This window comes from Symsagittifera roscoffensis, chromosome 3 (genome assembly GCF_963678635.1).
Source record: "Symsagittifera roscoffensis chromosome 3, txSymRosc1.1, whole genome shotgun sequence".
Taxonomy (NCBI): domain Eukaryota; kingdom Metazoa; phylum Xenacoelomorpha; order Acoela; family Convolutidae; genus Symsagittifera; species Symsagittifera roscoffensis.
Genome location: NC_087064.1, coordinates 58,299,840 through 58,326,029, shown reverse-complemented (window position 1 = coordinate 58,326,029; position 26,190 = coordinate 58,299,840). Strand labels below are relative to the sequence as shown.

The following is a 26,190-nucleotide window of genomic DNA, read 5'->3' as shown; positions in this document are numbered from 1 at the left end:
GTTTGCGAAGCCCAGCTTTGCCCAAGTGTTTCAATGTTGCTTGTCAATTTACCTACTCCGATTTTAGTATCTTTTTTTCCTATTTTTTTATTTGGGTTAAAGGTTTCGACTTGGATTATATCAGTTTAGCGGTGTCATTTCGAGTCAGTTGAGGAAAAAAAGGTTATCTAAATTTTTGAGAGGTTGAGTAACGTTTTTTTGAGTTTTTAATTTTTAATGTTAAGAATTTTGGCGTCTCAATGTGTCTCCTCAGGTATTGTCTGCTTTGTTACCCCTTTTAGTTTTATTTCCATGCTTAATTTGCATTCATTTGGCTTAATCGGCTTGTTTTATTAGAGACAAAATTATGAGATAGATATGAAAATTTCGGTTGATAAGTTTTTTTCGAAATTTTTCAAAAGAATTTCCAATTGTTTTCTTTGGCTTTCATCCCTTTTCTGTCGGTAGGTTTGCCATGCTACATTTGGGTTGCATCGCTCCTGTATTTCAAATGTTACTAGAATAGGCCAGCTTCTCAGTGGGTCTTTATTAGTCCCTTTGTTCATTCTTTACTTTATCTAAACGTCATTGATAAATAACTTATTACAGTATTTTTTTTATTTCGTTGAAATCATGCTGTGTACTTGTCTAGAGAAATAAACTCTTTCTTTAAGCATTTTTATGTAATGGCAGCGACTTTGACTGACCCATCAGAAGATGTTTGTAAAGGTACCATCGATGCCAACTTGAACTAAATTTGAACGGGAAGGGTATGATACAAAAAGTGTGTTTTAACGATAAATTTCTAAAAAATGGCCTAGAAACTTTTTAAAAAAGAATTTGTCTGTAACGCAGAGGCTGCATAGTATTTTTTGATGGGCAAATTTAAAGAATTAAAAGGGATCTAGTTTTTGTAGAAGTTGTTATAAGTTAATGTACAAAGGTGGTTACATCTGAAAAGGGTGGGTTGGAAATATAAAAGATTACTCTGCCGCGAATTATCAACGGACAGGCCATTTCCGCGCATGAGTTACTGTGCTAGGTTTTATAACCTGTTTTACCCTTGCGACAAGCAAGGGTATAGCAATCGGGTACTAGACTGTTTTCCCCGTAAACTACTTTGTCCACATGATCTTCACTTCTAGAGGATCTTCACTTCTTGAGATTCTTGAAAATTCTAATAAAAGTAGTACCTTCTAGCTAGTAATTAGTTCAAGCCCGTGTCAGGTTGTAATTATCTTTTCAAAAAATCTCAGTTTGGGTTCTTCGTTTTCGTTCCTAGTTTCTGTCGGAATCTCATTTTTTTGGTTTCCTCGTTTTCGCCATTTTTTTTACCTGGTAGGGTTTTTATTTATAACTTTTTAAAAAAGCAAGGGTTTTGTTCCAATTTAAATAGTTTTTACTAAAACTGAAACTTCACAAATTTGTAAATTTACCATGTCTGATTTTAGTTTTTTTAAAAACTTTTTTCGTTTTGTTTTAAATACTCAAACAGTTTCAGCGTGTTTAATGTGTTTCTTGCATCGCAAGTAGTGCGAAGCTCTGCTTTGCAATTGTGTTAATTATTCAATCAGGTCATGTCAGTGAGCATGATATAAAGTGTCTGTTTAGGAAGAGAGTCTGAAGAGAAGTCTGGAGGAGCAGAGCAAGATCCGGGAAGTGTCAGACAGGTTCCAGAACACCATTTCCGAAGTGCAGACTTCGATGAGTGAGAACTGCGAGAAGAACGACAAGTTGAAGGAGGAGAACGAACAGCTGTGTGTCAAGATCAAGTCTCTCATACAGCAGTACGAAAAACGAGAAGAGGTAGATAAGTTCACAAAAAGCGCCATAAATTAAGCTCTTAGCAGTCATAATCAAACCATGGAAATATGAAACTCAATTTGAAAAGCTTTGCAAGCCAGAGCTTAGTTTGTCAGAATCAGATAACTGAAAAAAATTTTAATTATAGGTACGAAACTTTTTCGCGTTGCATGGAAATGACTATTTTAAAAACTTTTTTCATCATGTTTCACTTGGAAAGTCATGAAAGTTGATTGTTACTGTGGTACGAAGCTCTGGGTTACTGAGTACATTTACTGTGAAGTGGTTTTCATGTAAAAAAAAAACGGTCTTTATGTAGTATGTGGAAATGTTGACGAAAACGAAGGAGATGGAGAAACAGCTGGTTGAGGCTAAACTGAAGGAGACCACGATGATCCTCGCCGAGGAGAGGGAACATAATCTGATTGAGAGGCAGAAACTGCTGAGTGACAATGTGGAAATGAGACAGAGGTACACTCTTCAAGCCACTTTATAAGCTTCTAAAAAGTGATTTTGTTAATAGAGAATACCTGACATGCTTGCATACGGATCAAAGCTATGTAGCAAAACAATGAGCGTAGTGAAGAAATTGTATAGGTCTTGTTGATGTTTTTTTTAGGAAAAGTCTGAAAACTTTTTCTTGCTCATTTTTTGGGATTTCAATCAACTTCTGAAGAAAAAAACATATATCTGCTGATCCAATATTCTCAAATTGGTCTAGTTCTTAATTTTACTATGAAGTTCAACGAGTTTTAAAAGTGAAGTAATTTGTTCTCTGAAACTCGAAAGTTGGAAAGCTATAAGAATGTCTTCCTTTCGCTAGATGTGAGACATTAGTGGCACAGCTGGAGGCGAGTAAGACGAAAGACAAGATGTACGCGGACAAGTTTGACGAATTCGAGACCACTCTATCCAAGTCAAACGAGATGTTCACCACGTTCAAGTCCGAAATGGACAAGGTCAGTTGTTTGTTAAGAGTCCATGAACATAGTTCCAATTTTTGATCTAGCTTTTTCAAATGGGGTCAATTATCGAAAAATTAAAGGCCATATATTTTTTGCTTTGAAATTCGAAAAAATAAGTCAGATGCTACACAACATACGAACATTTGACAATCTCTCCTTACCCTTTCTTCAAATAGGGGCAAGGGTCTTGCAATAACGACCACATCAATCACAGAAAAAATTTTTGTTTCGGAAATTACAGCATTCTTTGGCAGTAAAGAAATCGGCTTCAGAAATGACATATAAGCTTGAATAAGCTAGAAAAAAAAACAGCAAAATTACATATCTACTCTGTGGTGCAAGCTTCTCTCGTGCACTTCCCGTGTAAATTAGTTTGAGAATAAAAAAATTCTGACCATTTTTTTCCCGAAGCTGTTAAATCATTCTACTGGAATCCGAGGCTTGGCTGAAAAGGTTTTAAATGAAAAGTCCTCGTGTGACGTGTAACTGTGTTACCGGGAGAGGTGGCTGGATCCACCCACCATTGTCAGTTCAACATGTGCTTGTGTCTTTAAGACGTCTAAGCGTATCAAGACGTTAGAAAAGGAGACGCAGATGTGGAAAGCCAAGTTCGACGGGGCCAACAAGTCTCTGGTGCAGCTGATGGAGGAGCGGATAGGGAAGGAGCGGGAGTTGGTGTCGAGTGGGGAGAAGACGAAGAAGCTAGAGAAGCTGTGCAGGGCTCTGCAGGAGGAGAGGAATGGACTGAGTGAGAAGAACAGACGCATGGAGAGACAGAACAAACACCGTAAGCCAAGATAATTACACTTGAGAATAGCAGGCGTCATGAAATCGGAACATAGACATTTTTAAAGCTAATTAACTTGTAAAACTAAATCACTTCGAAATACTGGACAGCATGTGCACTTCACCCACATGCTGAATCTATTGAAAATTTAATTTAAACTACCACAAAGGTCTCGGATTTGAATCCCGCAACAGTCACGGTTGGAGGGGTCCCAGTACACTGTAGACCGTAAATTGTTCTTCTCAGTCAAGTTTTTTTTTGTTAGAGTCCATGAATGTAGGATACGACTTTATATAGCTTACGACAAGTTTTTTTCGGGAAAAGTCTAAAAATGCTCTCATATTTTACAGAATTGAGTTCATGCATATTAATGCTTTTATGAATGCTTATGACAAGTCATTATAAGTCAGTATTTCGTCATTATTTCTTTGACAGGTCATTTTTTTCAAATAGCTTTTTCGTTTTACGTATAATACTTTTTGTGATAGAAATATTGCTCAGGGTCGCATATTTTTTGGAGTCATTTGGTTTTTGATGTTGAGTTAATTTGGTGTATTATGGTAAAGAATGGTATGGCATGTGGGATTGATAAATAGCATTCTTGCTGAAAAATGAATTCATTTTTCGCAGCTTTTTAGTATTTTTAAAGTCATTATGTGGTCATTTTTCTGGTTAACAGAACAGGTCAATATATGGTCTGATGAAAATGTGGTCACGCTGCTTCTAATTTCATATGCACTGTTTGAGTTCAATTCATTTCATCTGCTAAGGTTTATGCAAGTGGCGCTATATTTTACGAAAGTGTCAAGGTCACGAAAATCGTGATCGACTTCTAGTTTTGAAAGTGGAATTTAATTTTCGGATTTCCCAGCAGAATGAAAACTTTACCTATTGCTCAAGTTTTCTCAATCTGAGTTTTTTTAAATCAATAAATAGTCAGTTATGAATTTTTTGCGAAATTCAAAGAGCTGTAAAGTCATTTTCTTACACTAAGAAGTCATGTTATTTTTTTCTAAAGCCGAAGTCTTTTCAAAAAACAAGGCAGTTTTTTTCAGTTTCCTTGCTTTCATCGACTTTTTTTCCTACTGTCTGATAGCTATCTTTTTAATTGACTTTTCGTTTTCATTTATTCTTGTAATTTGTGAGTTTACTACCTGAAGTTTTGAATAATTTCGTTTATTAAGAGTATGAATGTAGTGAGGACTTTAAGATAGGTCTTGGTTTTCTTTTACCTTTTGTCAGAGAAAAGTCTTAAATTGCTTTATAACAACAGATGTGCGTTCATGCATTTTGAGTTCAATCCAATTTCATTTGCTAAAATTTTGGAAAATTGCCCTCCAAATACGAACGTGGAAATGGTGCAAAAAAAACGAGAACGATTTCGTGTCGAAATTGGATTTCAATTTTTAGAATTCCCAGTGGAAGCAAAGTTTAGCTATTGATCATGTTTTCTCAAGTTGATTTAAATTAATTAGAAAAACTGTGAATCATAAGTTGCTCTGGATCTTCGAAAGTTGGAGTTTTTTGTCAAAAAACAAGTCGTTTTTTTTTTCTATGCGTTCGTTGATTCTTTTCCATTTGTCTGTTGGCTGTTTCTCCTATTTATACTTTCTTCTTGTTATTTTTGCTACCTCGTTGAAGGGCAGCGCTTTCGTCTGAATTGTCATAGTTCTTGGAGCGGCTAAATTTAGTGAGTATGCTGGAATTTGTTGCGTAGTTTTTCAGTTGTTGCGTAGCTAAAGATTTTCAGTTTTCAGACGTTTTTATTGCTCAAGTTTTTCGAGGCTGCCCATTTATTGTCTGGCACCAGGGGCAGATTTAGGGGAGGAGACCTCGGAGATTCGACCCTCTCACCTTTGAGGTAGTCGAATCTAACTGTGTTTCAATGTTAATGTAACACTGGCTCGGCTGATTTCGTCTTATAGCTGCAATGATTCTTTAAATTATATGAAAAGTTATATAGTTGATTTTGGTCATTGAGATGATTTGCGCATTGTTTATCATTGACCTGTAGATTTAGCAACCGCTTCGGGTGGCTTACCCTTGGTTAAGTTGGCTGTTGGATAATTTACTGTTGCACTTTTGTTGGGGAAAACGGGGAGGAACTTTGGATTCGGGTGTTTTTTTCCCCGCGCAAAATCAGACACCTTAAATATTTAAACGGAAGAAATCGAGTGATATATCATATGAAAGCTCGTTCAGTTGTGATTCGAAATTTTCTGAAAGTTAACCTAATTTCGATAAAACAAGTTTGCAAATTTGAGTTTCCTTCGAATTTCGAGCGAGTAAAGCGATCTAGTAACTTTATCTGAAAATTTTAGGCTAAGAAAACTTAATTTACTAAAACGAAAAATATTTAACGCTTCATAGGTAAAAATTTAGCTTAATTTTGTACTACGTCAGCAAAAAAAAGTTTTCTGAAAATATTTTTAACATTGAAAAACAATTTTGAAAAAAAAAAGTTTTTTCAGTTTTTGTTTTCATTTTTTTTGGACAGTTGTGTCGATAATGCATCATTCACTGAATTTCTACACCTTTGTATAGTTTTCTTATCATATCGCGTACAAACAACGACTCAATTTAAAAACAAATAAAGAAAAACGTTTTTTTTTGTAGTTTTTTGTATGAATATGGTCGGAACATTTTGTGCTACTTGCACAGCAACCAGCTATCGTGGCTTTTTTTAATTTTTTTTATTTCAGTCCGAATACAATGCGGCGAACTGGTCGACACAGACGACACAGAAACTAACCAATTAATACCCGAGGACAAACAACCAAATGGCACGACTGAAGCTAACAACCAAGAAACTGCCGAGAATAACGAACAATCTCAACAACCTGATTTGACTTCAACGAGCGAAGCGGCAGAACCAGTGTCGGCATCATGAGAGTTTTACCAATTGGAGTCTGTTTGTAAGAGAAGAGATAGAGTTCAAAATTAGCAAGAGTTTGATGCCTTCAGCACATTTTTCTGTACAGCACTTGAACTTAATTATAATATACATTTTAAAATGAAACGATGTCACTCACTCTTTATGTTGTAGAGGTGTAGATTTTGTACGGAACCATTAATTCTTTTTTCGCAATTGATGTAATTCAGACTAGCAATTTAATTCTTTCTCCGATTTCTTCTATTCTGGGTAACGATAGATCAATCCGCTGTCAATAGATTACAAATCCCATAATATGTCTTGTGAGTCCAGTTGTTGTTTCCTCTGCCAGCGAGATTCAATTGAAAAATTTTATTCCAACCAATTTTTTTCGCGGACAGATTCCGTTATTGAAACAGTAATCTGTACCGTACCATCTTATAGTTTTCAATGGCTTGGGCTCTAAAGTACAGTGCTGATTTAAATTAACCGGACAAAACGCGTTTAACTTGAAATTTAAAACGCATTTTTCTCAAATTGGGTTGAGTTAAGGTGAAAACTTATGAAGACAAATCTTGCTTAAAATTTGAGCAGAATTAATATGGTAAAATTTGTTTTGCGAAATTCGGGTCCGAAATTTTACCCCAAAAATGGGTCATTTTGGCTTTTCTTAGTTAATCAAAAATTACGCCGAAAATACCCAGTCGATCAGAGACATAACTATATCAAAGTGAGCCCCTTACGTAGCCCAACAAACTTTAAGAAGGGCATAATCTCCAAAATATTGTATAAGTTAATTTATTTTTGTTTGATAGACAAAAAAGGTATTTTTTACTATATAAAATACCAACTTTTTATTTAAAAACAATTTTTAAACAATTTGCATTTTTTTTGGAGAATATACCCATCATAAAGTTTGTTGGGCTACGTAAAGGGCTCACTTTGATATAATTATGTCTGTGATCGACTGGGTATTTTCGGCGTAATTTTTGATTAACTAAGAAAAGCCAAAATAACCCATTTTTGGGGTAAAATTTCGGGCCCGAATTTCGCAAAACAAATTACACCATTTTAATTCTGCTAAAATTTTAAGCAAGTTTTGTCTTCATAAGTTTTACCTAAACTCAACCCAATTTGAGAAAAATGCGTTTTAAATTTCAAGTTTAACGCGTTTTGTCCGGTTAGTTTAAATCAGCACTTGATCTCTGAATATTTCTGAAAATTAATGTGCATTTTACACAGAGGAGCTGTTTTTTTGGACATATGTTTTTTCAGTTCTACTAAAATCTTTAAATCGAGTTCGCCGGTAGTTTTCAAGATCTTCTAGGAATTGTACTATTTAGTCAAGCCAGCTACCGGTCGTTTTGTTATTTCACGAATCAATTTTTGATATAACTAGCAAATAAAAGTGCTCATTTGGTGGCACTTGGGCTGCATTGAATTGGCAAGTAAATAACATCTGTTGTATCTGCTTTATTGACGGCTAGTGTTTAGATAGAGTTTAATCATAATTTTGTGATCAACAAATAGATTACATTTTTCCCGCATAGCAATTTACAATTGGCAATATAATGGCATGTGTTGTGTCTTCTTTTTTGATGGACAGTGTAGCTAAGAGTTATTGCGCAGTTGGTAGGACACTTGTATCTAACTTCAAGGTCGCGGGTCTGGATCCCTTAAAGGGCGATTTTTTAAAAAAAATGTTCAATTTAACTTACTTTTTACGCTTGCGATTAGCAAGAGTTATGAAATCGGAATGTAGACTTTTGTTTTCGGGTTAACAACTAGTTTAACAAGTCAGCTGAATCATTTGCTGACATGCTCATGCGTGCTGATATACTTAACTCCTGGATGCAATGTTTGTTATTGGGAATTTTTTTCAGAATTGAATTGATTTTTTTTGTCGACTTCATGGATTTCGTCCCAACTTTTGTCGGCTTACTTGCCGGATGTATTAATTTTTAATAAATTCAAACACAATGTGAGTTTTTAAGGTTTAATCAAAACAACTGTTTGTGGGAAGTGCCCCTGCATTAGCAACTCAGCCCAATTTTTTTAAACTCAAAAAAGGCCCTCGGAAAGAACAATTATTTGATGTTTTGACCATTTTTTTTTAATTCTTTTTGATTCTTCTCGAAAACTACCCTGCTTAATCTGAAGTATTTAGTTCAATCCAAAGAACGGTTAGTAGGAGAGTTCCTTGCATATTTGGCTACGACCAAATTTTTGTATACAAAAAGTTATGGCACTCGGAAAAATCAAAATTTTAGATTTTTAGACCGCTTTTTGAAGTTTTTTGTTTCTCTAGAACTACACTCCCAAATCCGAGTAATGAACGCAGTGAAGACTCTTATATAGGTCTTGCTGCTTTTTTGTTTTTTTTTCAGGAAAAGTCTTAAAAGTCTCTAATAGCTACAGATGTGCATTCATACATATTGATGCATTTATGAATGCACTTAGGTATACATGCACTTTTTGAGTTCAATTGAAGTTCATCTGCTGAAAGTGACGTAGATAGCACTCTCCAATTACGAACGTGGAAATAGCGCGAAAAAACGTGAAGGATATCTAATTTCAAAAGTGGAATTTAATTTTAAGATTTCCAGCGGAATAAAAACTTTACCTGTTGATCCAGTTTTCCAAGTTGGGTTAATATTATCAAAAAAGCGCCAGTCATAAATTGTTCTAGAGATTCTTCAGCTAGGCCCCTAGTTATCTTTTATCGAGACACGCAAATTTCGTTTTTTTTTTCTTATTTTGTGCTGTATCGCAAGTGGAGCGAAGCTCCGCTTTGCCTCTGTTTCACTTAACTTTACCTTTTCTCGATCCTGTTTGCTTTGTTTTTTGCGAAGATCTCCTGTGATATAAATTAGAATAATTTCTCTGGCTCTCTTTTTCTGTAGCTCATTCTGTTGACTTCCGTTTATTGACTTTTTTTTTACCGTTTATTGACTAAATTTTCCAGACATGTCTCTCGAGCGCGTGAAAATATTCCAAAACCTAAATAAACGTGATTCATGTTTGAAAGGGCTTTAATATGATATCTTACTTGAGATTATGCCTCACTTTCGGTTGTCGGAACATCGAAGGCCTTAGCATTAAAATATTACCTTGCGTCTTTGTAATATAAAATCTTCCGTTTATGACGGTATGTGTGTGTACCTAATATCATCTTTAATATGACCTGTTTTGCATGCATGAGCTTTAGTAGCTGTTATTCCTAGTCTATATCGGCATAAGTTGAAGCTTAGTGCATAGTGACTAATTATCTGAATCACGAGTTTGGTAGAGCGAATCCTAACGTATCCTTGCTCGTTACTTGAGACAGAGGCAAGACTTCAACTCTGGGACATTTTTTGCTTTCAAAGCTCGAATTTGTTTACTGGCAAATAAATAGTTTCGACTACTTATCAAAGCGATTATGGAGTTCAAGGTCGTTGAACTACTTTTTCGACCTACATGCTGCATGAGGGTAGTGATACTTAAGTTCTCTTTAATCTTTTTCACAAGTTGCCCTATTATTTTTCTGAATCAATCAGTTGTGAATTTGTGTATTTTTGGCTCGTCTAAATGTCTCTTGGGTAAGGCCACCCATAGGTGGTCTACAATAAACAAAGTGAGCAAGACTACGTAGGGTGTGCCGCTTCAGTGGAAATCTTGAACGGAACTTATCTTCTGTCCAATTTTATAAGTTTCTGTAATTAATATTTCAAGTCGTTTTTCCAAAACAATAGTGTTAATTTTATACATACAAGTTCATTACTTAGCAATTGTGAAATTCCTAAAACTATGAATTCGATGCAATAAAAATAAATATCCGTTCATGGTTCGTTATTATATACAGGAGTAGTCGTTTTCAGTTATATATATTTTTACCAAGATATAAATCTGAACTGTCCTAGTGTATTTTATTGTGCAACTAGGCACAAACGATTCAGTCATTATTAAAGGCAGGTGTGTGTTTGTACGTTTTATTAATTTCCTTGAAGAATCGCTTTTATTTCAAATCAACGTCACATCTGCTTACAATGCAGTTTTTTGTTTGACTTAATCCTCGTACAAATGTTGGCTAACGACATCCGCAAGCAAACCATTAGCTGACTTCTTAGCAAGTTAATGACTTCTCGTCAATAAAATATCAGTTTTTCTCTGATTAATTGCGCAACCAAGAAACCAAATCAAATATTTATAAGTTGAGGTAGCAATGTATCTTTCATAAAAATGTTGGTTTTAAGTTCAAAACTTTCTTTGAAAATTTTTCTTTCAAATTCATTGGCCTTTTGTAATTCAATATTGGTCAATAACTTGCGCTTGAGAACTTAATGTTTTCAATTTAATTATAAAGGCAAATGGAGTTTTCAATTAATTAGCCGCAAATCTGAAGTTCAATCATAGTTCATCTTTTTTGATGGCCAGAAAAACGAAATCTGATTAAAATATAATGGCACCAATTTTGTCAAAACTGTACACCTGTACTGTCTGTTAAGCTTCCTCAAAAGTATCTAAATTAGGTTTTCTCTTCAAGTTTCATTCCGAGCGCTTCTTGAATAATTGAATCTTCAATTACATTTTCTTCAATAATTTTATAGAGCACTTAGTAGCTTCAAAATTTAAAATATATTTTACTGCCTCGAGAAAAAAGCCTATTTGTTTTGACAAGTTTTGTCAAAACAACAGAATATAAAATAACCAAGTCATTGTCAAGTTATTATTTTCCTGTTTTAACAGAAATGGGTCGCGTAAAAAATGCAACTCTTCCTTACATTCTTTCGTTCATTACTCTGGGTCTCATCATTTGCCTATTCTACCAACTTTATCTAGCCATCACTAGCCAGTTTTGGAGCGCATATCCCTTCACGGAACTAGTGGTTTCTTTTGTTAGCATCAGCGTAGTGTTAAAATTCATGCCAATTTTATTCGTGAAAACGGACCTGTTCGTGCCGTTTTACAACATAGCGATGTATCCTCCAAAGAGATCAAATATTAGCAAGATGGAGTGGGCCAATGAGATGATGAGGAGGAAGAAGTATGGCAAACTGCCCTTTAGTAGCAAGTACCCCAATGGGTGGTATAGCGTGTGTAGGAGTTCTGATTTGGCAAAGGGCCAAGTGAAACCGGTCAATATTTTAGGTAAGTCAACAGCACACAGAAAAACACTGCAGTTTTAACTTAGTGATGTTACACATGAAGTGAATCAAGAATAAAGACTCTTCTGCAAAGGCTTTCTGTTTTGAATCTCCTTTAAGTTTGAATTACGAATAAAGTTTTTTGCTCATCGAGAGCGTGATGTCAATTACCATCGATATAATTACGTTTATTTCTCAAATGACAAAATACCTAAATGGCATAAAAATAATTTTTGTTCGGCAAACATTTAAAGTTTCCACTAAAACTCGAACGATTTCTATTAAAGATTATTTATCCTTTTTACACATGAGATCGAAAACATGAATGATTAGGAATTGATTGCTTCCAAACAATTCTTGAGTGGAAATTGTGCTGGCTGGAATAACAGCAAGCTTAAGCTTATGATAAAAGTTCTAAAAACTGATTTTAATTTGTAAAACAATCAACTATTTAATTCCCAGCTTTGCTATTTTTTGCACCTTGTTCACAAATCAGGCTCTCTCGAAAAAAATTATTCGCAACTGTTGCATGGATCTTATGAATTTGGGAACTTTTGCATTTTAATGCCAATTGGGAATTATGCCGTTTGAGACGTAATCAAAAATACCAAAAAATGCCTCCAACAAATTGCTTGTTGTTCCGACCATTTGAAAAATGTAGAGGAACTTTGTATTCGGGTGTTTTTTAAAGTTTTTTCCAATGAAAATCAGGTACCACAAAAGTTTGAAAAACAATTTCTTAGTGTCGAGAAAAACCAGTTTGATATTTTTGATTTTTGCTCTAATTTCAAGCTAATTAGGTGAGCGTGCAGGCTTGAAAAAAATTTCTCAGTTTCGAGAAAAACCAGCTTGATATTTTTGATTTTGCTCCAATTTCAAGCTAATAAAGTGAGCGTGCAGGTTTACAATAGCCTATTTTTTTTTTACTTTAATCCATGAAAACTTAGTTTTATTTGAGTAAAACTAGTTTTAGGAGTTTTTAGCGCCAATTTGGGAATCAAAAACTTTCTCGTCATTTTTCTACATGATTGTCAAATATGCCTAATTGCTTTTTTTACGTTCGAATCCTTTTTCACTAATTTGAAAAAAGAAATGTTTTTTTTTAAGACAATAGTCGGAATAAGGGTAGCCGGTCAGCAACCGGCTATCTTTGTTATTTGATTGTTTTGCAATTTCGTGAGCTACCATTATTCGGGCACATTTTTACGCCAATCGATTACTTATTGTTGATGATGAACATCAGTTTTTCTAGACCCGGATGTCGGTTTGTCTTAAAAAGCTACACTAGTGGACAAATTTAACCAAAAATTTGGGTTTTTACTATCTAGAAAGTCTTATTTATAAACAGGTGTCGACAGTTTGTTATTAGAATCTATGCAAAATTATATCACCCGAGAACAAATTATCTGAGCTACCGTCTATAAGTTTTCAAATTATGATTTCAGGGCTTCTAAATTTTTGCTGAAAGTCTTAATTAAGTAAATGTTGTCCAAAATGGTTCTTGAAAGTAGGCAATAGGGAATATGTGGTTAATCTGACTCTGAGTTTAATTTGATCAGCTAGCCTGTTTAATGATGTTTTATAGTCGAGTTAGGCTCATTTGCCTTCTGTTAGCGGATAATTAGTTTGAGCCCAAAAAAGAAACCATTTGTGTATTGCTCGATTTAAGATTATTTTCTAGTTTATGCGGAGATTTTTTTATAGCAAAACGTTCAAAGGAAATGTTCTTCGAAAAATATTCAAAACTTGTCATCATTTTGGTAGAGGCCTGGAATCTTCGTTTTTATACAAGCAAAGCTTGTGTTATAGTATGAACTCTCTTTGTTTCCAACCTAAGTCGGAAATATTGTTGCGAAGCAAATATTGTTGCGACAAAATGTGTTCATTTTGAAAGTGCTCATTTTGATCATTAACCAGCCATCAAGTACAGCCAATGCTAAGGATATTAACACAGACTTTTATATTACAGATAGCTCTTTAGCCTAGAGGATCTGTAGCGTAGAGGTAGGGAAGGAGATCCGCAACAAAATATGAGGGTTCGAACCTGGGCAGGTTCGGATGTTTTTAATGAACTTTTTCGTATACTAGCTAAAATGCTTCCGCTCTATAAATTGAGGCATGTTAGTTGGTAAATTTTTTTTTCTATTTGACTGGTACTGCTAATGCGTCGTAATTGGCTTGCGTCTTTTAGCAGTTATGTGGACTCATAATTGGCGTGTGTCACATAAGAAATTTTGTAGACTCAAAGTTTTGTAACCATTCAGTTTTTCCCAGTAGCGTTATCGGTCATATTGTTGCTTGACTATGCAAAGTGCAACTTCGCCTCTGTGTATCCATCTGCAAATGGTTTCCATATCACATTGCAATTTTTTGAATTACCTTCTAGCAATAATTTTTTTTGCTGATTCGGTCATATGGGTATTTTAGAGAAAATTTAATTGTTTACTTGCGCTTATTTTATGGTGATGTAGTTCTAATTATATGCGCTGTTGGCGGTTTCAACTTTTTAACGGTTAAGAAAGTAGATGCTCTATCGGACAAAAAAGCGCAGTGTTATGGTTTTTCTTCTGCAATATTCCTGTTTTCACAAAAGATTTTGGACTATCTTTTTGAAACTCAATATAGTTTGAGAGCAAATTGATTAGAGCTACTTTTATTGAAATTATCGAGATTTAGTTCCAAAGATTTAACATTTGTTCCGGGTCTAAGAATGGCCATTTTCACTATCTAGTCCAGGTTTTCCATCGGAGTGAATTCTTTGTTTGAATAAGCGGAGTAAAAAAATTGTTCATATGGCGAGGAAACTGTCTCATTGAGAAAATGTTGATCAATGTGACAATTTTACTTAACTTGGCTGTTTCTTTACTTTTTCTTTACCCTTGAAAACTTTACTAAGATAGGTTGTTTCTTTATCCTTTGTTCATAGGACTCATCTGGACTCATCTCTAGTAGTACCTTGCTCCATAAATAATTCAAATATCTTCGTTTTCCCGTCTCAGTTAGCCTGGAGTTAACTAATACGCCTGGGTTGGCAAAGTTCTTGGGATTTAATCTAACCAGGGCCTGTTTTTTTCAAACGGGAAGTATTCATTTTCAAATAAAAGTTTCGGTTACTTATTTGTCTGCTAGTCTTTTGTAGGCTTAGCTGCGCATCTTATAATTGTTTGTTTTGCTGCGAGTATTTTTCTTTAATGTTGCTTTTAGTGTTTTATTTACTCCTGCAATTGTAAATTTACTTGCCTTGACTTCGCGTTTTTTTTGTTTCGCTTAAAAGCTTTATTCTGCCCAAATTATTTCGGCCTATTTTTATTGGCTTATTACTATAGTTTTGGGTCGTTTCAAAGTAAACACAATTTTTACACTCCCCTTTGCCTTTCCTTAATTTGGTTGTAGGTTTACCTATCGGTTGATTGAAGTTTCCTTTATTTCATAGTTTTTTTCAGTTTAATAGGTTTCGGCTTGTTTTTTATTGACTTATTAGCTTCTTTTTGCGTTGTTTGATGCGCAAAAATGTTTTTGTGCGCCTGTGTTGTGTTACGAGGGGAATGCGGACGTAAAATTTTTTATTTGATTCGAATTTAATAAAAATAGGCTCGAAGCTTTTCTGCTCAGATATTTTTGACTTTGACACCGCTTGGTTAATTTTGTTCCAATGCTGATTTTGCATTCAATTCTTTGGGCATGTTTTTTTTCGCAACTATCTTCATTAATTTTGAGCTCAGGCTCGCCTCTGTCTACAATTTGACCCAGCTTAAAAATTTTGCGGAGATTGGTGAAAAATGTCATTTTCAGACCAATAAACTGGTAATTCAGCTCAACTAAATTTTTGTGATTTCTTCTTGAATAGCTCAACTCAGGTCTTTTTGAAAGTTTAGTTTAATTTCAAGGTGCTTGCTGGTCAATATTATCCTGGGAAACTGTGCTTGCTGGACAAAATTATCCTGCATTTCAGAGAGTAAAAACTTGAATTAGCGCTGAATTTTTTCCACTAGTGCAAGAGTGAGTTCGTCTGAAACGTGTCAATCCTGAAGTCCTAAAATTTCGTCATGCTTTTTGATGATTCCAAAATTTGAAATTTATATATTCTGAGTACAAAGCATTTTTTTCAATGTTATCTTTGTGAAAACTGTCCTTCAGTCAAAAAAATTTAAATAACTTAGGTCCTCGCTCTTTTTTCATTCTGGTGCTTTGAAAGTGTCAATTAACGAAAGGCACTCATTTAGATCGCGTTTTTTTTCTTCAAGAAATTTTTTGTGGTTTGTTTTTTGATTTTTTAGTTCTATTCCAATTCATTTGTTAAAGGCAATGCAATTTATCCATTAAAAGTCTCCATTACAAATGTGCAAATGGCATGAAAAACGTGAGTGACTCTTAGGTTCGAAAATAATTTTTGATTGCTTAAGGTTTTTCAGCGGAATAAAAAATACATTTAACCAACTTTTCTTTTATTGGGTTAGTTTAAATTAAAAAAAAATTACCAATTATAAAAGATTGCTGAAGTTCAAAGAACTTTTAGCATGACTTTTATCAGTCGAAAATTCAACAATTTCAAAAAGCGTTTTTCAACAAGCTAAATCATTTTTGTTTCTTATAAGCTCACAAAAGCTTATCCATTGACACTTTCAATTTTATGCTGGCAGCGTTAATATGCTTCGAGCTCCTGTTTTGAATCTATAATCCATATGAAGAGCACTTTACGCTCACCCGTAGCAAAAATTTACATTTAACTTTTGGCTGAAAAATAGGTGGATTTTCAGAATCGTTGGATAAATGAAAAACCGCACGTCTGCCAAATACCCTTTTATTTAAATTTCTTTAAGTTTCTCTAATTTTCGCCAGTTATGGAAGTTTATCTCGTTCAAGATTTCTGAAGATGAAAAAAAATAAGAATTTAATAGGCTGCTCTTTTTTTGGGACAACTCATAAACTGGATCTCTGAAAAGATGGATTGTTTGATGGAAATTAGTTAATGGCGAAGTGTTATTATGCGTTAAGTACCACAAGATAGGTTCAAAGGAGTTTATGTTGACCGTCCTTGATAAAGAAGATTTATCCTTCGAATATTTGCCATATGTGGGTTTCAAAAGCTATAAAGATACTATGGTTTGGTGCTTTGCTTGATAATTTTAGCCACAATTTTTTGTAGAGGCTAGGAATTTTTTATGATTTGACTGCAAAAATAATTGTAAGCTCTCAAACCCGATGATAGCATTTAGTGTTAGTAGTTGCCGCTGTTGAAAATCTTTCACCCTCGGAAAAATTATAAATCATCGCATTTAAAAAATCATTACGAGGCCAAACTGTGCATTTTGTAAATTGTAAGCGGATTCCGCAACAGGCAAAAATTAGATTTTTCGCGGAATCCGCAACTTTGCTAATTTTTCTTTGATCTTCTCTGCTGTTTTGGATTCTACGGACAAATAGTTAAAACACTGTATTGCTCAAAATCGCTCCAAAAACAGGCAACTTTGCGGAATCCGCAACAAAATGTGTGGAATCCGGAACCAGTTTGTGCAATCCATGAGCAAATAATAATATATGTGTTTAGTAAACTCAAGTTGTCGCGGAATCCGCAACGGTAAGCGGATTCCGCAAATTGTAAGAGGAATCCGCTCATTGTAAGCGTAATCCGCATAAATTTGCGGAATCCACTTACATTTGCGGAATCCGCTTACATTTACGGATTCCGGAACAACTACTAATATTCACTCGTTGCGGAATCCGCAACAAAATCAATGTGCCGACAAAATTAACGTTAGAGGTATTTGTACGCGGAGTCTACTGAAATTTTTTAAGTGGAATCCACTTACATTTTGGAACATTTTTTAAAGACTTGTCTCTGCAATCCAGGAACATACAGACACAAAATTGTGCGCCTATCCAGTGCACAGTTTCGCCTCGTAATGATTGATTGCCATTCGCAGCTTTTGCCTCGCTTATGCCTCAAAATTTCTTACATACGCTGTCTAGCATTGTTTTTCATTGTTTTAATCAAGCTGTAGCAGCTATGGTACCTTTTTCACGTTTTTTTTTGTAGATAAGAACCTAGCCGTTTTCCGCGGAGAGGATGGCGTGGCTTATGTAGTGGATGCCTACTGTCCCCACTTGGGGGCCAACATGTCAGTGCTGGGCAAGGTCATCCGCAACTGTCTGCAGTGTCCTTTCCACGGATGGACATTCAGGGGAGAGGACGGAGTGTGTGTGGACATTCCCTACTCCACATCCACCAACACTACATGTCAGTTTCGTTCGGATCTACAACTTGAAATTCATCATTATTTCTATTAAAGTTAAAAAACTAAACAAACCTTATGAAGCCAAATCTCATGACGAAAAACAAATTGTTTTTCAAACAGTTTTCTAAGCAAAGTTTGTCAGTTTTTCTAGACAAAAAATCAAAATAAAATATCTTGCCAGAAAATTTCTTGAAGACGATCAAGCTTGAATTAAATGACGCGCGTTGTTTTTTTTTCGTTGAGAAATGAATATTGTTTGCTTGAATGTGATATCTTCAATCAAAATGGAAAGAAAATTCAATAATTTCAGACCCTAAGCAGGCGCGTGTGAACTCGCACATTGTGATGGAGCGGAACGGGGTAGTGTTCATGTGGTTCCACTCGGAGGAGGCGGAGCCAGACTGGGTCATCGACCCGATCGAGGACTACGAGGGCTACTACGAAGCAGGCCAAATCACACACACCATCAACTGCCACATATCTGTAAGAGACATCTAACCTCCAAGTTCAAGACCTATTTATTATTCAGGTGGGAAATTTTCAATATACGAGATCTCTAGTTTTTAATGAGCTGTTTCAGTTTCACTTTTTAGGCCCTCCTCTTTTTCAGGAGAAGTACTCTAGGATACCCGTGGGCCAGTAAAACTTAATTCATTGTTTTTTAAGAGTCGATTGTTTTTTGAGTAATTCAGACTTTTATAAAGGTCGCGATGATTTTTCTTCGTTATTTTTTTAACGGAAAAGTCTTACATTTTGTTCAGGCTCAAATTTACTTTTTTTTTGCGGTTTGACTTTTGATTTCTTTTTAACTTAAGTTCATTTCCTTTGTTAAAAGGGAGGCAAACTCCTCTATCGAACAGTAAAAGTGTAAAGGTCACAAAAAGCAAACGTGATCGTTTTCTAGTTTCGAAAAAAAAAATTAATTTTCAGATTCCCCAGCGAAATAAAAATTTACCTTTCGATCAAGTTTTTTCAAAATCAGTTAAATTTAGCAAAAAAAATATCAATCATAAAGTGTTCTTGTAATTCAACTGGCTTTAAGGTCATATATTTTTTTATTTGCAGCTCGAAAGTTGAATTTCTCAAACAAACAAGTCAGAATATATTTTTTTCTGTTTTCTTGCGTTCGTTGACTCTTTTTCCAACTCTATGCTGGCTATGTTTTAATCAATGAATGTACGTGTTGTTTTTTCAAGTGCAAAAGAACGAAGTTATATCATCTTTTATAGGTCTTGGTGGTATCTTTTTTTCGTCTTTGAAGAAAAAAATATTAAACTGCTCTAATATCTACAGAAGTGCACTCATACTTATTAATGCACGTATGAATGCCCATAGGCATATGTGCAGTTCAAGAATCGATGAACATAGTTTAGAATCTTATATAGGCCGCGATGGTTTTTTTCTCGTTTTTTCCAGGAAAAGTTTTTAAGTTTGTTCAGGCTCAAATTTACTTTTTCGCGGTTTGACTTTTGATTTCTTTTTAAGTTCAGTTCATTTTCCTTTGCAAACTCCACTATTGAACAGCAAAAGTGTAAAGGTCACGAAAGGGTGAAATAAATTTTATTCTTATTGATTGTTTTCTCAAATTAGGTTGATTTTATCAAAGAAGAATCAATCTTAATTTGTTCTTGAAATTCAAAAAGCTTTAACCTGATATAATTTTTTTCTTCAAAAGTTGAAAAAGGTTCAAAAAATTTCGATATGTTTTTTTTTTGGTTTCATTGTTCTTTGAAATTTTTCCAACCTTCTGTTGGCGATATTTTTAATTTCGCATTGGAAAATATTGCCTCTCTCAATCAAAAAAATTGTTCATTTTTAAAACATTTTTTTTAATTTTCAAAGCTTTTATCTTTGAAACATTTGTTTTCTAAGCATGCTGCAAGTTTATCTATACAATGTGTGTAAGATTTTTTATTACTACTACGTTATTTTTTATCTGATTGTTTTTCAGCGGCCGATAGAAAGTATTTTTTTGTTCTCGAGCCACTTCAAATATGACCGCAGAACTTTGTTGTCAGTTTTTTTGAAGTATTTTACAATATTGTTCAACTTCTTTGATGACATTCTTGGTTTTCTAAAATGTTGCGGTTTTTAGATAGTACTTAATTTATATTTTTCTTGTAGTATGATACGCTAAACAAAAATGATTTATGCATGTCATTGTTTATGCATGCGAGGTTCCTTAAAACAGACACCATTTTGCCTCAAGATTTTCTGCTCTGCACGCAATTTTTCGGGACAAAAACACGCCAAAATTTCGACCTTCAACTCCTCTCTTTTCAATCAGCTACTGACTGTATGAATAAAACTTACTGCTTTCAGGAAATCCCCGAGAACGGAGCTGACTTCGCACATTTCTTCATGCTGCACGAGGACAACATGCTAGCGGGTGGGGACATGCAGATAACAAAGTCCAAACTCGGCAAACTGATGACTCACAAATGGACGCCCAAGAACTGGACTGTAGGGTACGGGGAGGAGAAACACATGATCAAATTCGACCTGCACCTGGAGACTTATTTTGGTCAGAGTTCAATCAGGGTACCAGGGTTCAATGAAATGAAGGCTGAAGTCCGCCAGGTTGGTAGTTGGACGTCTTGAAAAAATAAATCAGCATTTCAAAACCAGAAAGTTACGGTCTAAATTCAAAGGCTTCGAGAATCGAAAACACGCATAAATGTATCTAAATATCATTTTGTTTTTCAAACGGAACTTCAAAATTGGTCAAAGAGAAGCCAAAAATTGTTTTTAACATGGCCAATTAACCAAAAAAAACATCCTTAAAAAGCGTCGGATAATTTTTGGCGTGAACTGTGTCTTTCTTATATATTTTGTCTTATATTTTCTTGTTTTAAAACGATAATCTACGCATGGATGTTGTGTTGTTTAGATGGGTCCAGCTTACGTGTCTCTCAAGATAGACCTGGGACTGCTATTCCAGGGCTACTTCATTCAGACCATCCAGCCGGAGGAACAGTTTCTTCAAAGGGTCACCCACCGCATCATCGCCAAGCCACACAACCAGCTCCTACTGACCAAACTATACCTCCAGAGTGAACGCTTCCAGGTCAGTCCACATGATTCAAAAAATTATGCGTTTGAACTTTCTTGGTATTTTTTGGTATAACCTTTCAGTTGTGAATTTGTCATTATATAGTTTTCAATTCAACCAGAGATTAAAAATCAGGCTTCTCAAACTCATAGGAGTATTTGCAAAAAAAGCTAGCTGCGAAAGAATGTGCGTTACAAAAAAGGTGTAACGCTAAGGTTTTAGGATAGTGATTTTTTGAATGTAATTTTGTTTTGAGATATGAACAGATTCTTTTTACATCGATCGAATGATCGTCAAGTTCGGCATTGCTTGTCATAGGTCGTTATATCTATGGACTGATAAATAGTCAGATCTTTTTCGTTTCAAGTTTGAGAGAGATGTATCAATGTGGAATCACAAAGTGTACCAGACGAATCCAGTGTTGATCAAGGACGACGGACCCATCCGAAAGTATCGCAATTGGTACCAGCAATTTTACTCCACAGTAGCCAAAAAAGACGACTCAGCCGAGATAAATCAAAATCCGAAATACTCACAGAAATCGGCTGAAGTTGTGCAGTCCACAACCAGCGATAAAGAGGTCACCGAGAACAGTATTATTGTGAATGGTCACGCGGACAAATCAGGGTGGAAGAAGCCGAATGACCTTGACTGGTGATTGGTCGATAACTTAGTATAATAACTTCTTAGCGACATGGAACATCATTTGGTGCATCGCTATATAGAGTTGCAAAAAGTTCGGACAGAAAAATACTCAGCTAAAAAAGAAATTTATTGCCTTCGAAAAAAATTTGCAAAAGCTACTTTTTTTAGACAACTGAAGATCTAAGATTTTTATGACAGTCAAAAAAGTTTTGAAATTTTTTTATCGACTTACGATTGACTAAATTGATTTTACAAGCTCTCCCAAAGCTTAAAAAAATGCGTTTTGGCCAAATTATTTGCACCGCAGGCAAATTTTGAAAAAGCAGGCAAAAAAATCGCGCTTTGAAAATTTTAACGCGCGCTTCCCCCTCAAAATTATTAACTATTGGCGCCTTTAGAAAAAATTTAGGGTCCGTCAGTCAAAAATGGATATCTCAAATTAGTACTTAGGGGGGACCCTTTGGGTTGGCAGGTGGTCGAATCCCTGAGGAAGGGGCCGTCCCCCAACCCCTAAATCCGCTGATGGTCTGAAACCCCAATTTGCATCAAATTTTTTAAAGATTTGTAAATTGATCGAGGTTGACTGATCAATTCTCTATGTTCGAACTTTTTGCGACTCTCTGTAGCAAAATTGTTGTCAAAATTTCGTTTCTACAAGGTATTTCAAAACTCATTCTATTGAATTAAAACCCAAATAATGAGAAGTTGAATCATGCTTTGAGTGAACCAGTTTTGACTGTATACCAACCGAAGTTATTTTTATTTCAACAATATAACTAGTTAATTGACCAATATAAGGCTCGTTTTCTATGGTACATATCACATCAGAAAGATACTGTTTTTTTGGCGTGTATGTTTTAGCATTTTTTAATTGATTGTCTGTCAGTTTTGTCTCTTTTCAATGTCTGAGCTCACTCTTTTTTACTATAATGTCATAGCTTACACCCGAGAATTTTCAATTAACTTAATTGATAAAAAAAACTATTGTTTTTCATCTTTTCAACAACAAGATGCTAATTTTTCAACACCCGGTTTTAATTTTTATTCCGACGCTTTCATAAAGTAAATGAAAGGAACTCAAGCGTAGGGTATCAAGTGTGGTATCAAACTCAAGTCCAATTGGTCGAGATTTTAATTCCAAAACATTTCCGAAAAAAATGTCTGTCGAGAAATGTTGGTCTGAATTTGTTCGGTTGGCAAACTTAATTATACGATAATTGAGAGGCTGACCTCCTCTCTCCACAAAATTTTTAGCTTCATTTCAATACCAGTTTTGACTTTATTTTAGCGAGCAAAAGTTCTCATTCTTGCAGTTTTCATCTAATTCAGTCGCCGTTTATTTGAAACAAAAAAAATAACCAAAAATTTAGAAGAGAAATGAACAAAAAAGTTATCTTTTTCTCTCAAATCAGTGCGTTCGGAACATTCGGCGATGCTTCCATGTTTGAGTTTTATTTAGAAAAAATTGAAGTTTTACGGTGAGTTTTTGACAAATAAAATGAATGGTTTGCCAGAAGTATTAAAAATAGTTTAAAATGGTGTTTTTATCTCTTCATAATAAGTTAAAGAAGTTTGTGTGTGTGTCTTTTACCAAACTGCCAGGATATAACTCTTAAGGCCGTAAAGTTTTACATGTATGTCGGTATCTTCATATGAAAATGATGAGTGTCATGTGGAAGAATTAGCTTAATTTGGCCAAGGAATTGATGGGGGGGGCAAATTATGGATTCATCGACTTGTACGTTTCTTTTGCAGTTCGTTTCCATTTGTTGGTTAGACGTCAACACGTGTACTTTTTGACAAAAATTTAAATTAGTTTCATTTTGAGTTACAGTCTTTAAAATTGACGCTATGGAAACTTTAAAGAGCACAGAAAAAGGCAAGTCTCCCCATTTTTTGAGGAATCGCTGTTTGCAGAGTTAATGAAGCGATCGTTTTTTGAGTTACAGCAAGATCGTTTCTCTTTTTTTTATGAGCCGCAACGTGGTGGGTTAAGTCCGGGGTGGCTTTCTCATAGAGTAATTTCGAATAAGGTACACCAACTGCTCGTCACGTTATCTTAATTTCGGCCGGATAGATTTGTGCAATTTTTTAGTCTAATACTGGTTCTAATCTTACTCTTATATTTCTTAGTGTCAATAATTCTAGTATATACTGGTTTTGTAGCGCGGTTAAAAGCGAGGAAGAGCGAATGTTTACTAAGTTAAATTTACTCTTCACTGGCTGAAACTATTAGTAGTTTCAGTCTTACAAATTCTTGTAAGTTTTTGTCATGGATCATGATTGGTTAGTTCTTAGTGTTTTACAGTAATAATTATCAAGAATATAATTGATTACATTAAATACTTGTTTCGATCTGGTTTCACCCATACGGGGTTTGGGAAGTTTCTAAGTTTTAGGTTTGATCGAGTAAAGATTGGATGGAGAAAATCTTTATTTCTTCTTTGAGTTGATTGTTTGAAAAGAGTGAAGAAAGAAGAGTAACAGTTGCTACTCTCATCAAAAATAGTAGTGCCTGTCTTAAGCGTGGGTGTAGCGCGGTGGTTGATGTGGGCTATAGAGCATGCTCAGGACATCCTTTGCTCGGGAGTGAGGCCAGATGGAGTTTACTTTCTTCCGTCTCTGTGAGAAGAGTCTGTAATTGTTGATAACCTTTATTTTCTTTTTCATCAGTTGTTTTGTTCTTTTGAATGTATCTTTTTCTCTTAGTTCATTAGCGTTTGATGTGGTCTTAATGAAACTTTTAAATAAAAGTTCAAAAGTGTACTTTATCCAGTTTAATCTGGTTTGGGTACCGTGAAGTTTTCCTGTACTTGTCGTTGGTATGGTGGTGTTAGTAAGCTGCGTTGGTTAGTTAAGCTTAGTTTTATTTGCTTCTTCCAACCGAATTAAGCGAAAATTTGAAACGCGTGAAAGCAATTTAAAGTTGTTATCATTTAGTTTTCTATATTAAAAATTCATTTATTTCTCAAATACTACAGTGGCGAGTAACGTTGAATTGTGTGGAAAGAGTGCGTAAAAAGTGGGCGCGTCAAACGGCAAATGTAAAAACTATAAAATATAGCACATATAAAAAGTTTTGTTGTATCCCAATTCTTTACTTATTAAATCAAGACTTCGTATAAGGAATTCACAGCATAATTATTTTAATACAGTGCTGCGTATAAATTTAATTGCAATTTGTAAATTTACAATGAACTGTTAGCATTTTTTATTAAAAAAATTTTTTACTTAGATTTTAAATATTGTTTTAAGAAAAGTTAGTGGTGAATCTAAATGGAAATGATGAGACACACGTGTAAAAATGGTAAATGAAATATTGAAGGTTATTAAGTGAGATCTATGTATGCATATTTTTGAGGGTCTGGCTCCGAAAAAGTCCATTGGCAAATTTAGTTTGTCTTTTGGGTGAGTGCATTTAAAGTTTTGCGAGCATTCGAATGACATTTTTAGTACGTAAATATGGCTTAAAGAGTTGGAGTGTGCGGATGATTTTAACTTTTTCAATCGTGGCGGAAAGCTCGTGGTTAGTATTTTGTATTAGATTATACAGTTTGTGAGTACATTTAGTCTTATGAAATTGTTCTAAATGGGGAATTTCAACAGGTTGGATGCACTCATGATGATAATGGGGCACGTGTCTTGAAGAGAGAGATTATTCGTGAAGGGACAAAAAAATGTATACATTTGGTGGACGCAATCATCGTTTTGGAGGATGCCGTGAAGGCTAGTTGGTTTAATACAATAAGTGAAGTTATTAAAATAGGATGAGTCATATTCGGAGTTAATGAACATGTAGTGGTGATGAAGGTTTCGGGATAAGAAGCTATGAAAAAATTGACGTTGTATGAATCGGTATATGCGTGGGGTATGAATCGGTATATGCGTGGGTGTGTAAGCTTGGTTTTAGCGTGATTTCGTGCGAGCAGTCAATGTCATGCTATTTAGGGATGAGGAAGTTAGAAGTTAGTTGCAAACGATCGAATTTGCTAAACAATGAATTGTAAACTTTGATGTTCTGAAGTGCATGGTCAATAACTTGATCAAGGATTTTTTTAGTACTATCTGAATCAAATATGTAGTCAGTTTTAATAAAGACTTTTTCGGTTAGTTGGGGAATTTACTGCGGGACCTGTGTCATATGGTGAATCTTCCGTGTAGCGTGTGGTCATATGCGTGATAAAAAACTGATTAGTTCTGCGTGCATTGAAGCGGTTAAGTGTTTGTGAGAGTCGAATGCTAGTAAATTGGTTGAGGTGTAGTGCAGCTGTGAGTTGTGGGCGATAGTGTCACAAAGTTTATCGTCATGGGTTGTTCTTAGTGGAGTTTATAGAGGCTTATTTAAATTATAAAAGGATATCCAGGAGAGTGTGGGGACGTAGGAAAATTCGTCGACCTAGGCGTTATGTTGGACTGGGCTTCTGTATTGTCAAATGTTTAGTGGGGGAAGAAGGGAAAGTTTTTGGCTGAAAAAGGTGGTGTTTTAGTATGACGAGGATTACTTCGAAGAAGACGTGGTGATAATGGGCGGTTAAGTAAATATGTTGGCGGGTTAGTAGCGTACTTCCGATTTGGTGGGGCGTTGCGGATAAATGATGTGGATGATTCTGATTTTGAAGTGGAGTGGTTTAATCGATATATAGTGGGTTGATTGTTATTAATGTGAATTTGTTGCAGATTGTGTATGAAACGATCGAGCTCATGCTCAAGTTGGTTATCAGTCAT

The 26,190-nt window shown here is 35.0% G+C and overlaps 2 protein-coding genes across 3 annotated transcripts in view; both read left to right on the top strand.

Moving 5' to 3' along the window:
- LOC134842748 (gamma-taxilin-like) overlaps positions 1-6,661 on the top strand; it is a 206,682-nt gene extending 200,021 nt beyond the window's left edge. The window contains exons 7-11 of the mRNA XM_063859228.1: positions 1,591-1,785; positions 2,102-2,253; positions 2,606-2,741; positions 3,303-3,534; positions 6,237-6,661. Coding sequence (XP_063715298.1) covers positions 1,591-1,785; positions 2,102-2,253; positions 2,606-2,741; positions 3,303-3,534; positions 6,237-6,424 — 903 coding nt within the window. The 3' untranslated portion in view covers positions 6,425-6,661. The remainder of the gene's footprint in view (positions 1-1,590; positions 1,786-2,101; positions 2,254-2,605; positions 2,742-3,302; positions 3,535-6,236) is intronic.
- Positions 6,662-9,972: 3,311 nt separating this feature from the next.
- LOC134841420 (cholesterol 7-desaturase nvd-like) lies at positions 9,973-21,573 on the top strand. 2 transcript variants are annotated; one of them, XM_063857395.1, is made up of 7 exons: positions 9,976-10,103; positions 11,135-11,536; positions 17,570-17,770; positions 18,079-18,251; positions 20,091-20,348; positions 20,659-20,835; positions 21,188-21,573. In XM_063857395.1, exons 2-7 carry the CDS (start codon positions 11,137-11,139, stop codon positions 21,476-21,478), a joined length of 1,500 nt encoding a protein of 499 aa, XP_063713465.1. In that variant the 5' UTR covers positions 9,976-10,103; positions 11,135-11,136; the 3' UTR covers positions 21,479-21,573. The 2 variants fall into 2 exon arrangements, with proteins under 2 accessions (XP_063713464.1, XP_063713465.1); XM_063857394.1 differs by having other exon boundaries at positions 9,973-11,536.
- Positions 21,574-26,190: the final 4,617 nt, after the last annotated feature.

Coding starts and splice junctions, on each gene's coding strand:
- LOC134841420 (XM_063857394.1), top strand. CDS start 11,137: ATGGGTCGCGTAAAAAATGCAACTCTTCCTTACATTCTTTCGTTCATT. Junction 18,252..20,090: donor CCATCAACTGCCACATATCT/GTAAGAGACATC, acceptor TACTGCTTTCAG/GAAATCCCCGAGAACGGAGC. Junction 20,836..21,187: donor TCCAGAGTGAACGCTTCCAG/GTCAGTCCACAT, acceptor TTTCGTTTCAAG/TTTGAGAGAGATGTATCAAT.